The sequence below is a fragment of the Notamacropus eugenii genome, chromosome 4 (genome assembly GCF_028372415.1).
Source record: "Notamacropus eugenii isolate mMacEug1 chromosome 4, mMacEug1.pri_v2, whole genome shotgun sequence".
In the NCBI taxonomy this organism is placed as follows: Eukaryota; Metazoa; Chordata; class Mammalia; order Diprotodontia; family Macropodidae; genus Notamacropus; species Notamacropus eugenii.
In genome coordinates, this window is record NC_092875.1 from 12,386,710 (window position 1) to 12,400,592 (window position 13,883).

Sequence of the window (13,883 nt, forward strand, 5' to 3'; positions counted from 1 at the left end):
TATTCAACAAGCATTGATTAAGCAACCTACTATGTGCTGGACACTGTGTTAAAAACTGGGGATGCAGAGACAATAGTGATGTGATCCCTGCCTCTGGACACTACATTCTAGGAAGCACATTGACCCATTGGAGAGTGTCCTGGGGATGGCAGCTAGGTGATCAGGGGACTTTGAGACCATCAGGTTAATTGAAGGATTCTGGAGAAGAGATTTAGAGAGACTTGGGCAGCGAGGTGACAGAGACAGAAAGACAAGTTAGAATCCAGCCATGGACACACGGGTGTCACCCAGGGGAACCTCTCCATCTCCTCATCTGCAGAATGGGGTATTGTTGTAAGGGTTTGTTGTAAGGATCAAACAAGATGACATCAATTAATTTGTAAACCTTGGAGTGATACAAGCTGCTAGCTTGAAGGCCTCGCTGAGGAGAGATGAGAACTGTCCTGCCCCAGGGAGAGAGCTCTGCATAACCGAGGGTGCCCAGAGTGGAAGGTGGAGAGGCAATTTGGATCAGATGTTGGGAAATACTTTCTAACAATTAGAACTTTCCCCAAATGCAGAGAGTTGCTGTAGGAAGTAGTGAATTTCATTTACTGGAGCTATAGAATGTGAGTTCCTTGAGGGCAGGCTCTGTTTGACTTTTTATATCCCCAGTGCCCAGCACAGGGCTAGCAGATTCATTTATTCATTCAGTAAACATTAAGTACCTACTATGGCCCCATGCTACATACGAGGGATACAAAAGGAAGCAAAAAAGCAGTTCCTGCTCTCAAGGACCTTACAGTCTAAGTTGGAGACAACCTGGAAACAAATATATGGAAAGCAAGGTATAGACAGGAGAAAATGGTTGGTTGGTTGGTGGTTGTGCTTTGTTCTTGAAGAGGACCAAAATGACATCATTATTGTGGGGTCAGGGTGCACAGTGTGCCTGACTGGCTGATCAGACCTGGAGGAGCCCAGAAGGCTCTGCCACAGGTCTGGCACAAGTAGTCCGTGGGAACATAATGTACATGGACAGGAGAAGTAGGAAATAACTAACAGAGAGAAGGCACCGGACTGAGGAGAAGCTGGGGAAGACTCCCTATAGGACATGGGATTTTAGTTGGGACTTAAAGGAAGCCGGGGAGGTCACAGTGGTCTGAGTGGAGGAGGGAGGGTGTGCCAAGGAGGGGAGGGCCTGCCAGAGGGAATGCCCAGAGAGGCGGGAGTGGTTGGTAATAAGCACCTAGCAGATGATTAATAAATGCTTGTTCATTGACTCCTTCTGATTGACCCACAGGTTGATGGAAAGGTTGGGCAACTACTTGTGCTGGTTGTGGGTGAAGTTCTTGATCCTGTAAGGTTTGTACTGTTGTGACTTGACTTTGATAGGACTGGAAGGAGCCTGCGCAAAGCCTTGGGGCGCAGTGAGGGCTCTGGGAAGGTTCTAGGGAGCTCTCCAGTTCCTATGCCAATAAAAACTCCCATTTCTAGGGAGTATGATGAGCGTGAAGGCCTGGCACAGAGCTTGGCACCTAGTATTTGTTTAAAAATGCTTTTCCATTCATCGATCCATCCATCCATCCGTTCCTCCATCCCTCCGTCCGTCCGTCCAGCCAGATAGAGAGCTGGCCTTGGTGGGACATGCTGGGCTCAGCTCTCACCTCTCTGGCTTCCCTTAGTGGCCCCAGGGGAATCGGGGTGTCCCCGGAGGTCCCCAGGGTCCCCATTTTACAGATGAGGAGAAGGAGGCAGGGTGTGGGGATGCGATGGAGGCAGGTTCCCCGGATCAGTCTCCTGGCCCTCCCACGGGAGGTGGGGGGCTGGGCTGGCCCGGCCTCGGGCTTGGGGCGCTGCAGGCGTGCTCCCCCACCGAACATCCATCCACACAGACTGACAGCTTCAATCACGACTCCCAGGGCCCCGCCCACCAGCTTAGGCCGCGCCCACCAGGCTCCCCTCCCCCGCCCCATCCGTCTTCGGTCCAGGCAGGGTCGTACCACTCTGAATGGAAGGGGGGAGCTTCCTGTCTCTGCTCTCGCTTCTCTTTCTCCTCCGCCACCCTCGGGGGACCACCGCCACTGTGTCCCGGCAGTCTGGCTCCTCCGTGCCTCGGCGGCCGCTGCCTTGCCTCGGGAGCCGGCCACGGTGCCGGCGGTCCAGTCGAGCGCCCCTTAACCTCCCCAGCCGGGCCAAAATGCGTTTCCCCTGTATGCAGATGAGCACTAGGGGCTCCGCCCCCGGCCGCCGCCGCGAGTGCTGATTGGCCCGCTGTGGAGGCGGGGCCGGGAGGCGGCTTGTTGTGAGAGGAGCGGGATGGCCGCCATCTTGTGCGGCGCCCGAGCCCCAGTCTGAGCTCGATCCTGATCTCTAGGCGTGCGGCCTCCAAGTAGGGAGTGAGGGCCCAGGCCCCGGGAGGCGCGCGAGCGGGAGCGGCCGCCCCCATCCACTCCGCCGCCCCGCCCCCACCCCTGAGCCCGGCCCAGCCCGTGCAGAGCGGAGCGCTCCGGGGTCCGGCCTGGGCCCGCGCCGCCCGCGGAGGATGAACGGAGGATAAATGGTGCCCCAGGCGGACAGCGGCGCCTTCGTGCTCCTCTTCCTGCTGGTGCTCACCGGCACCGAGCCGCTGCGCCCAGGTGAGGACTGAGGACGAGACCGAGGGCCCCAGGGGCCCCAGCCAGGGCCCGGGGCCTGGGGCCGAGGGGCGGGCCTGAGCCTGAGCCTGAAGGCAGGGAACCTGAACCCGAGGGGGCGGGGCCTGAGCACGAAGGAAAGGGGCCTGAACTCGGGGGGCGGGGCCTGAGTTTGATGGGCGGGGCCTAGACGTGAAGGAAGGAAACCTGGGGGGGCGGGGCCTGGGCCTGGGCCTGGGCCTGGCGCTGGGACCCCCCTGGGCCTGCAGTGAGTGTCACCCGAGGAAACCAAAGGACCTCGAGGCAGGTAGCAATAGGTGCCCATGGTGGGAGAATTAGTTATTACTGGTCCTTTGAAGAGGCAGCAAACATTGATTAAATGCCTGCTGTGTGCCAGGCACTGTGCCAAGCAGTGGTGATACAGAGAAAAGTGAAACCCAGCCCCGCCCCCAAGAAGCCCCTCCCCCCTCCCCCTGGCAGCCCCTGCCTTGGGGGTCCCCTCCCCCAGGAACCCCCTGGCAGCCTCTAACCTCAGGAGCCCCCTGGCAGCCCCCCCAGCCCCCTGGCAGCTCCTGCCCTGGGGGCCCCCTCCCCCAGGAACCCCCTGGCAGCCCCTGCCCCCAGCATAGTTTGTTTCCCTTTTCTTTGGCTTCCCCCCCAGGCCTGGTACACAAGAGACACTTCATCAGTGTGGGATGACCTATCTTCCTGCCCCCATGGGCTCCTTCCTTATCCTGAAGTTGGACCTGGCACCATGATGGTGTCAGTTTTGTGATTGCCAAATGGCTCTCGGTTATCACCTTTGGTCATCTCATAGGGAGCCCCCCACTTGGTTCCCTGGTCTTCCCCCCCCTCCCCCCTCCCCAGATCAGCTCCAGAGCCTGCCAGCTATTTCTTCTGCCGGGTCTCTGGCCTCCTTTTTGATTGCTGGAGGCGCTTCTGCTTCACCCCCTGCTTCCCTCCCTTCAGGCACATAGTAGAAGACTCCTCGGTGATAGGCCACGTCTGGTAGGTTCTCCCCCATTCCCTTCTAGCCACAGCGTGCTCACTGGCCAGAGCAGCTCCTAAAGGGTTCTCTTAGTGCAGTGCCTGGCATGTGAGGGGCTGCTTTGTGAATGCTTACTGACTGACTCACTGACTGACCCCTGTGTGGATGGGCAGGGTAGATTTCACTGGAGGCCAGCGGTCAGTGAGAGCTGTCCAGCAAGAGAAGGGGTTGCCTCCATTCACTGTGAAGATTTCCTGTTCCTGGGTCTTTTGGCAGGGGCTTCTGCATGCCCCTGCCAGGGGAAAGGGTCTGAACTCCAAATCCCCTCCCCAATGGTCCAGAGGTACCCCTGTGGTGGGTGTGTTAGGGCTTCCCTTTGGGACACTTGAACTTCAGTTAAGATGAGTTCCTTGTGCCTGTCCCCCTGCCCCATTCCACAAATTTCTGCCAAGCCCCTACTATGTGCAGACTCCTTTTCTCATACTTGGGGAACACCCACCAAGGCCTGCCTTCTGTCCCTGAGGGTCTGTGATTCTGTCATTGGGGGCTGTTAGCGCCTCTCTGACTTGCTACAGGGTCTTGAGGAATGACTGTGGCCAAAGCCTTCATCTATCCAGCCAGCACTGGGGTGAACCCCTCCAAAGTGAGGCTCTGCACTTGGACAGAGGATAGATGTGGGGATCCTCACCACACCCTACCTGAAGAGCAGCCTTCAAGAGCATACCCTCTGTTGGCACAGCTGAGAAGCCAGTCTTGGTCACCTCTGTGCCATGGGGTACACAGATGAGGAGGGCGAGGGCCTAAGAAGAGGATGGGGGGCTGTGAGCAGTAGAGGACAAGGCAATGACTGAGAGAGGGAGACCCCTTCCAGCCCTCAACTCCTCCAAGAGATCCATTCAGCTGGGAGAGGGAGGATGGGGACAGGAGACCTGGAGCCAAGGGCTGAGGTTGGGGAACTGGGGCCAGGAGCAGGGCATCAGGGACCAGGGTCCAGGGGATTGGGGCCTAGGGATCAGGGACTGGGAGCCGGGGGCCAGAGACCAGGGACCAAGGGTGGGAGGCCAGACGCCAGGGAGCACAAGGTCTTCCAAGGAAGCTGGGATTGGAGAAGGGGCCAAAAGAGGCTTTGAAGTGGAATTCCAAAGCATCTGCCGTGTAGGAGGACCTGGGGAGGTCAGGGGTGCGGATTCAGAGATGGGCTAGCCCTATCCCTGCTGCAGATTTTTGGGTGTTTGTGTGTGGGTTTGCAGTTCACTTCATGAGACTGTCAGGTGTGGAGGGGCCGCATGCCCCAGGGGAATTGACCCATGCTCAGCAAACTGTCCATTATGTGTCTGCTACTACATGCCCAAAGGGAGAATTCTCCCTTGTCTCTGTGAGCTTGGTTTCTGGAGTGTGCTCTTCACATTTTTGTAAATGGCATTGGTGAATGAGTGGTGATATTAGTACATGCTGCTTGAGAAGTTGCTTTTCCTGCTCATTTCTGCTCTGTGCACCCATTATTAGTCGTGCTTCTGGCTCCTGAGGTCCTGAGTGGTGTTTTACAGCAGGCATGCTGTGCTAACCATGTGACAGGAGCCAGACTTCTGCCTTTGTTGGGCATTAATACTCGATTTCTGATGTTAGTTATATCCCAGATTTCACCACTTGTCCTTAGTGCCTATGGTTCATGCTGGAGGGACTTTGGGGTCTTGGGGAAGGTGGGCTATGGAGTATTCAAGCTGGAGAAACTTCGTTTGTGGGGACATTTAGGGTTTGTTTAGGGAGGACCAGTACCTTTGGTGTGATGGCTGCCGAGCCCTTTTCCAGGCTCTTTCCACCTTTGGTGTCCACTTGTTCCACCTAACTCTAACCTGTGACTCCAGGAAGCTGCAGCATGCACAGCGACCACACCCTGGTAAAACGTTTCAGCACACGGACCAGACCAGGTTGAGGGTAACTCAGCGTTCTCAAACCCATTGGTGAATTAGGAGGGGTGTCTACCCCAAGCACGTGAAGACTTCATCTGGTGAAATGGGTGGATGAGAACAGTTTGTTCCAACGGCCATGAAGGCAGATGAAGCGGGCACTGTAGAGTGCTTAGAGTTTGATTATACATTGAAGATGCCAAGGTCATCCACTGCATTCTGAGCCATTGTCAGCTGCCTTGACTCTGTCCTGCCACTGGGCTATGATGACTCTGGAGGAGAGAGTGAGGCTGACGACTTCGTGCAACTTTGCCTCACTTAAATCCAATTTACGCATGAATCAAAAGACATCACCCATACCATTTCATCTGTTTAACTCAATGGGGTTTGTGCCTTGCCCCAGGTGACTCAAACTTTAAAATTCAAGAAAAGGGTTGTATCTAAATCTGGTAGTTATTGTATAGGTGGCCAAGTATGTCTGGCTCAGTACAGTAAGCTCTCTGTTATTTACACATCTTACCAGAGAATGATGGTGTTAAAACAAGGATGAGGGAATTTGTATTTTTCTGGGACAAGGTTCTTGAGGTGTTGGTGTTCATCGTGAGTTAAGACAATGGTAGGTCATAGACTTTCAAGTCCAGGGGCTCTTCAGTCAGGAGATACAGAAGTCCTGAGCATTGGTCAGCCACCAGGCCCTCCCTTCTCCTCCCCAAGGCCATCTGTCCTTTGGGCCACTTATGTGTGTACCGGGCGAGACACGCTTCTCTGTTTCAAACCTGTCAGGGCTACCTCTGGGCCTCCTAAGGAAAGTCCTCTGAGTTCATTTCAAAACATTTAAAGCAGTAAATAAATGGTCTGTTGAGATTGTTTTAGAAACAAAAAATGTGGCTGCCACTTCCTAGTAACTGTGAACAGTCCCTCACAAAAGAAATAGAGCTGAGCCAAACCAATCAAGCCATCAGACTGCCTGAGGAGGGCCGCCCCATTTGGCCCCTGGAGTCTCTCACTTCCCCATCCATGAGTCCATTGGAGTCATCATTGTTCTTTGCAGTGATCAGAATGTCAATGTCCTTCCTTCATATCATTGTGGTCCCCGGGTTACTTGTTGCCCTGCATTTCCTGCCCCCTCTTCAAGTTTCTAACGGTGTAGTAATCCTATTCCTGAATCACAGTTAGTCTGCATATTCTCTTGTCCAAGGGTGGGGAACCTGCGGCCTCCAGGCCACATGTGGCTCTCTAGGTCCTCAAGTGCAGCTCTTTGACTGAATCCAAACTTCACAGAACAAATTCCCTTAATAAAAGGATTTGTCCTGTACAGCTTGGACTCAGTCAGAAGGCCGCACCTAAGTACCTAGAAGGCCACATGTGGCCAGCCTATCTCATTTTGTGTATCTGAGGCATCTCCCTCTGACTTTGACCTCCTTGGGGCCGTCTGCCTTGTTCATATAGTTTAGAGACTTTCTTAGTGTAACTCCAAGCTGGCTTCCCATGTCCTCCAGACAATTCTTCAGCATGCCCTTGAAATGTGCCCCGTTTGTGTCTTTGCTGAGCCCATGGGGGCAGGGGGTGGAGGCTGCAATGGCCTGGCTCTCTGCCTTTCTAGCAGCCTCCAGTCAGGCCTGACTGCTTGCTGTGCTGTCACAAGAGCTCGGTCATCTGGCACAGCCACCGTCACTAGAATGGACATTCTTTGAGGCCATGGAACAGATTATTTTTCAACTTATTGATTATTAATAAACTTATTGATAGGTTTTGTTTTCGCACCCCTTTGATTTTCTGATTTATCCCTTCTCCTTCCCTCTCCCCTTTCTGGCTAGCTCATTATTCAGGTAAGGTAGAAAAAAAATCAAGGCAGCAGGACTGACCAGCATATTCCTCCGTCTGATATGGGCTCAATGAGTCACGCTTGTCTTATTTGTGTTTGTATCCCTTGGGCCAAACCCAGGACCTTGGACGGAGGCAGGGCGTCACAAATATTTGGATTGAGTTGAATGATGGAATCACAGTGGGTTGGGTTTCTTAGGGCAGACTCAGAGGTGATGAACTAGGTCTGGAAGGGTGGGAAGCATTTGGAGATGTTTTTCTCTCCTCTGGAATTTCTGTTCTAAGATCGAAATTCCTTTGGGGATGACTATAAACCACAGTGTAGTTAGCTGATCAAAGGGCCCGAACCCTGGCAGGTAGGCCCAGGCCCACATGGGAGTCCTGCTCCGGCCTTTCATTGGTCATCTCTCCCCCCAGCGGCCTCATCTGTAAAATAAGAATCACTCACCATGACGGACATTTCTGTGGTGGTTACAGTGCGCCAGGTCTGGTGCGAAGTGCTTTACAATTAGGATCTCATTGGAAGAGAGCCAGATCCAAGGGAATGTCTGTGAATTGGTTGCAAAGCTTAAGATGTTCGCTGTTGTTTGTGATGAGACTCGGTGATGTCTTCAGTGACCAAAGCAATTTTCTTTCTCAGTAACATTGCCTTTGATACTAAGGTTAGTTATTGGAGGCAGATGGTAGCTCATCAGGCTTTCTGTCGCTGTCCCCTTTGCCGTGGTGACTCAGGGGGTTTACGCTTTCCTCCTCATCAGTGGGTAGTAGGTGCGCCTTCACACCCTTTGTCCAGGATGTAGGGTTTCTTTTACATGAGGCCAGCTACCCAGAGGAGGAGGAGCCTTTAGTTTTCTATATGCACCTTTTGGTCTTTTAAAACATCTGGGAAGTGTCAGTTTCCTTTCTGTGTGGTCATCTAAGAGCAAGGGACCTTGGACTGAGCTTGTTGCTTTAAAGCTGAAGAAAATGGGGCTCAGAGAGCTTGAGTGATTGCCATGTGTCCCACCCTGGCTCCTGTGCCACCGTGCTGCCCTGAGGATGGTGATTCTGCCCCCAGGCACTCTCCCAACCAGTGCCATGGGGCTGAGGGGAAGGGCAGCAGTATGAATTAGGTGCTTCTAAGGAGAAGAGGACAATTTAAAAAGATATTTGGATGAAAAGAAAGAGGATTTTCTTAGCCAGGTTTCCCTAGCGTTTCCAGAGCAGAGAATTAGCTAGGTCTTGGCCTATTCTTCTCAGGCCTCACCAGAGCAGCAAGCTCAGGTGCCCATTGGGTGGGTGGGACTTTGGGTGATTTGAGTTCCCTAGTGGGGATCAGATCTGGGAAGATGGGTAGGTGGCAGCAACCAGCCCCCTACTGAGTGGCATAGGGTCTACAGATTCCATTGGCCCCCAGCCTGAAGGGGTCGATGCCACCTGTCCTTTCTCTCCCCAACAAAAAAGGGATGGAGGTACTAAGGCCCCTTTTTACTATCAGGAAATTCTGCTTTCTTTTAAGAGTTGGCACTAATTGTACACATCTCAGTGACACTTGGAGGTATACCATGTTGGTATTGAAAAGGACTATATAGGCATTTATTTTGTAAGAAACCAAGTTAACATTTATCCCAGTAAAGGCACAAAGCTTCAGTGGACAGGAACCAGTGTGGGGTGGGGTGGGGAGGATCCTGCGCCTGAGTGCCTCATCCTGAGTCTTGGCATGTGCGCTCTTTTGGGCTTTTTGGGTGAGACCAGATGGGGGTGGAGGAAGGGAAGAGAGAGGCTAGCCCACAGTCTAGTGCCTGGGAGGGGGCTAATGGGTTGGGAAGCCTCACTGAGGAGGAACGCCTGGCCCAGTAGAACTGGCTTCCACCCCCAGCATTTCTGAGTTTGGAGGTGGCATGGTTCTAAGGGGGTGGCAGTGTCACTAGGAGGGGTGGCTGAGGTGGGAGGGAAAGTCCTGAGAGGAGAGAGGGTCAGGAGGCCGAGGCTGGAGGCCCTGGAAGGAGCTGAAATCTCCTCGGAGCCTTTGGCAAGGGGTCAGCAGGAAGGTGGAGGCCCAGAAGAGGAGGCTGGCCAGGAGTGCCCTGGCAGGAGGAGTAGAAAAGGAGAGGAGCAGGAGGTGGGGGAGCAGTGATCAGGGTCAGGGCTTGGATGGGAGGGAAGGGAGACGGGATGGTGAAAAGACAGCTTAGATCCAACCTGTGTTATGACATGTTCTAGAGTGAGGAGGACTGACCTCTGTATCTTCACTCCTGGTGCCCCAGGGGTTCAAAAGGCAGGAAGAAGAAATGGTGAGAAGTGACATCCATGTTGTACTTTATAGGCCTTATCTTAGTTTGTCCTCCTGAGGGATTGTAAGCTCCTTGAGGACAGGCATTCTTCCATTTCTGCCTTTGGATCCTGAGTTCCAGCACAGTGCTTAAAATGGAGGTGTTGCTGGGAAGAGCTTATTTGGTCTAGTTTGATCGAGGTTCTCCATGCTAAGGCATGGAAATGATTGGCAGTGGGGTGTGGTGGAGGTGTGCTGGCCACAGAGGCAGGAGAGTCCTGGCTTTGAATCCCACCTGGTGGTGTCACCTGGTGGCGTGAATGGCTGTCCCAAAGTGGCATCACCTAGTGGTGTGAGTGGCTGTCCCAGAATGGCATCAACAGATGTGCCCATGGGCCCCTCAGTGAGTACCCGAGTGGAGGAGGCAGCTGCCTCAGGATGGGTGGGATGGGTGGGATGGAGGGAGTCAGAACCTGGGTGCCAGTCCCTGCTCCTGCCTCATTTACTGGTGGAGAAACCACAGAAGTCCAAAATGAATGTAGTCAGGTGGGATATGAGGAGATGTCTGAGGAGAGGCCTGTCCTGTCGCCTCTCCTCAATTCTGCATTAATAATTAAAAATATTTTTAAAAAATAACCTACTTGTCCAGTCCTTGGTTTTATTGAATTTCATTTAAGCAAAGGAGACAAAACTGTGCAGTATCACAGCATTAAATTATTCTCCTGCCTTGGTGAGTTTTCACAAATAATAACTTGTATTTCTTTTCAGTTCACAAAACACTTTCCTCTAACAAGCCTGTGAAGCAGTCATGCGAGAATCCCCCTATCTTAGAGATGAGGAAGCAGAGGTTCCTACAAATAAAGAGATTTGTCTCTGGTTCCATGGAGAGGGCGTATTTGAAGGAGAGCTGGGATGAAGGCCCTCCTGTTTCCAAGGCCGGTGCACTTGGCGTTATGTCACACTCAGATGGGTGATCTCACTGATCTGGGAGTTCCCTCCCTGAGTTAGGTCACAGCCTGCCCAGGCTTGCCTAGCCTGTGTCATGCGTGTTCATTTCTCCCAAGTTTGTCACAAGGAATCCAGCCAACGTGCCAGAGGCCTGCCTTGCTTTCTCTTCAAGTTATTCATAGAAGAAGGCTCTGGCCATCCACCGTCTCTAGCTCTTGCTAGGGGATCAATCTGTCTTCTCTACAGTCATAAAACTCTGGTGCCTGACGTCCTTTCCTTATGTCCTTTGGAATTGCCACCTGCTCACATCTCCCCAGGGCTGAGTTTCCCATTGTCCCTCTCTATGACCATCATTTTGAATTAGTCAGAGGCAGTGGGCGTCCAGGTCTTGCTGGGAGCAATGGAGATGACCAGCTAATTCTCAGTCCTTCCCTGTGGTTGTAAAGCCAAGGTATCCCCTTAAAGAACTCAGTCACTCCTAAGATATTAGATAATCTTTTGTTTTTATTTTTCATGTTATTAGAAATACTCTTGTGTGATGTATTCTGTTCCATAAGTGTGCACTGCTACTCTCATGCATCGAGCTGCAGGGAGAAGGTCTTTCTCTCTTGTTCACCCCTCCTTGATAGGGCAGAAGCTTCTTGGTCACCTGTCTTCTGTTCCATTCTGCTGTTTGGAGACATTCTGCCCTGTTTTACAGAGCGTCCTTCTTTTAGAGAGAAACACACTGGTCAATAAAGACACATCCCTGAGTGAAATCCCAAGCATGTCTTTTTCCTGCTGCTCTCTTCTCAACCCTGCCCATCTGGCCTGTGGGTTCTGGTCCGAGGTGAGGGGGCCAGGTCAACACACTTAGCAGGCAAGTGCTAGTATTGGGCTCTAGAGCCCCACCTTTCCTCGGAGCTTTTCTCAAGAGAGCAGAGAGCTGTGCGACCCTTGAAGGCAGCATGTGTTGGTCCCTGGTGCCTCTGGTGTCTGGAGAGTCCCCAGGAGGAGACCCGAGTCCTTGAGCCTTTTGGAAGTGATAACTGACATTTCTATGGCACTTTAGGACTCCCAGAGTGCTTTTCCACCACAGTCCTGTGACATGACTTGTGGACATACTCATGCCCTTGCTGAGGCTGTGCCCACTTTGGGGATACTTTCTCATGTTGCTTCCAGTTCTAAAGGTTCTAAAAGGTTCTCTGATTTTGCAAGCACAGATTGAGCTCTTCTGGTGCTTGGGGCTGCCAGTGCCCAGTATTCATTTGTGAGCCCAGTACTCATTTGGAAATGCAGCCTTGTCTTGGTGGTACTTGGCTAGGTACTTGGCCAGGATTCTAATCTTGTGAGGGAATCTTCATGCTCCTTTGGTCCATGTTCTGGAATCCTGGGGTAGCAAAAGTTGACACACAGAATTTTATTGGTTTTGCAAATTCTCCAGGGTATGATGTTGATGGGAATATTAGAAGTGCTGGGTTTGGCAGTTTATTAGGCAGCTCTAGCTGACTGACTCTGCTTAAGTGTGAGCCTGATCCCTTTCTAAAATAGCGGTGATGTACCTAGAAAGCAAGATCTCCACACCTTTGTGGAGAGGCATAGTGTGGGGCTGGAGCACATGCATTCTGATCTTAGCTGTCCTGAATTACCAGAAGAGACAGGGATGCTCAATTTCTATTTGGATTTTTTTTTTGTGGAAAAGCTCCAATTTGTAAATTTGAATTTAGTGGTCATTTACTTAGCATCTACATGGGACAGACAGCTGTGTTGCTGAGTAAAGATACTTAGACCCTGCCCCTGGCAGCATGGAGCTCAGAGTCAGCCTGGGGAGAGGGGCTGCAGACACACACACAACACTGGATATACAATAGCAAAGTGCAGAAGGGAACAAGAGTTAGTTATTTGTGTTCGGAGTAAAGAAAAACCACTGTCAATTAGGGGATTGGGGGGAGTGGGTGAAGGCTTCCTGGCGAAGGTGCTATTGGAGCATTACAAAGGGCAGCGGCGAGCCAGGAGGGCATCCTCAGAAATCGGCTCCTCTTCCTGCATCCTTGTCCAGGCAGTGCTGTCAGATGGAGGTTCCTGATCTAGCTGGACCTGGTTGTCCCTCCTCAGCTCCAAACCTGTTAGGGACTCCCTTGGTTGTCTCTTGAATGAAGGTCCTCATTCCTTCTGCCACCACTTTTGGGTCTCCAGCCGTTGGAAGAGAAAGAAGGGAATGAATTTGCATAAGCAAAGGCATGGGGCATTCTGTTGGTGATCCTCACAAGGAATGGCAGGTAGCCCAGACAGGCCATAGTTTAGGGCCCTGGGAAGAGAGGAGGATGAGACGGGACTGGAAATGGAGGCAGGGGCCTGGCTGGGTTCAGCTAAGGAGTTAGGAGATGATAGTTTTTATTCTGAACCTAAAACGCCCAAAAGAGAACATTTCTATACACACAGCAGCATAGAAAAAAGATTTTCTGTGAAACTGAATCTCTATTTCAAGCTGATTCCTTTTGAAAGGAGTATAATAAATTCTTCATATTACTTTCAAGATTGCCTTGCTTGTCTTTGCCTGTGCTTAACTGCACTGTGAGCTCTACTCCCTCAACCCCTCAGTTATCTCCAAGGCCATCAACCCTGCACTCTCTCCTCTTTTTCCCATTTTTGACCTCTTGGTGACCTAGTTCAACTCTACATTGTCCTGGTTCCCCTTCTCTTTTGACTTTTGGGCTCTGCCAAGCCTCAGCCTTGGATCACTCCCACCACCCTTTACCTTTGCTGCTATGTCCTGCTGAGGTGGCTACCACACTGACCGAGTCTACTACGAAGTTGTTACACAACCTTAAATGCTCCTCGGCAATCCTCTCTTGTGAACTCACAGTTCCACTCTTCCAGCGCCTTTCACTCTTCCTCAGACCTCCCATGGCTCTCCCTCCCTTTACCCTCTCAGGTGAGAACCTGGAGAAGCTCATATTGGACTGGAAAGAATTGATGCCTTCACTTGGCTCTCTTTTCTCCGCTGTTCTACTCTGTTGTCCCCCAGATACCTCCTGCCCTCTTCTCCTTCATTCTTGTCTCATGAAGAGGTGTTGATCCCATTCGATCCTGTCTTCTCCAGCATACTGACCTTTGTCATCTCACATATCTTCCCTCTCTCCCAGTGTGCTGCCTACATACGTATTTGTGTCTTCCCCTTCCTCACAAACCCCTTGCTTGATCCTTCCATCCTCACCCTTACCCTATATTTCTCCTCTTTGTGGCTAAACTCAAAAAGGTGTCTACAATAGGGGTTCCTACTCTCTTCTTACTCTCCTCCAAAATCCTTCTGACCTGATCATGCCACCGGCACTGCTCTCTCCCAGGTCACTAATGACTCTTAGTTGCCAGAT

General features: G+C 52.0%; 1 protein-coding gene across 4 annotated transcripts in view; it reads left to right on the top strand.

The window, feature by feature from the left end:
- Positions 1–2,474: 2,474 nt before the first annotated feature.
- DGCR2 (DiGeorge syndrome critical region gene 2) overlaps positions 2,475–13,883 on the top strand; it is a 90,191-nt gene continuing 78,782 nt past the window's right edge. For 2 of the 4 annotated variants that reach the window (XM_072599829.1, XM_072599830.1), the window contains exon 1: positions 2,475–2,615. In XM_072599829.1, the coding sequence (XP_072455930.1) occupies positions 2,537–2,615 (79 nt within the window). In that variant the 5' untranslated portion in view covers positions 2,475–2,536. The remainder of the gene's footprint in view (positions 2,616–13,883) is intronic. The other 2 variants (XM_072599827.1, XM_072599828.1) reach the window with 1 other exon arrangement.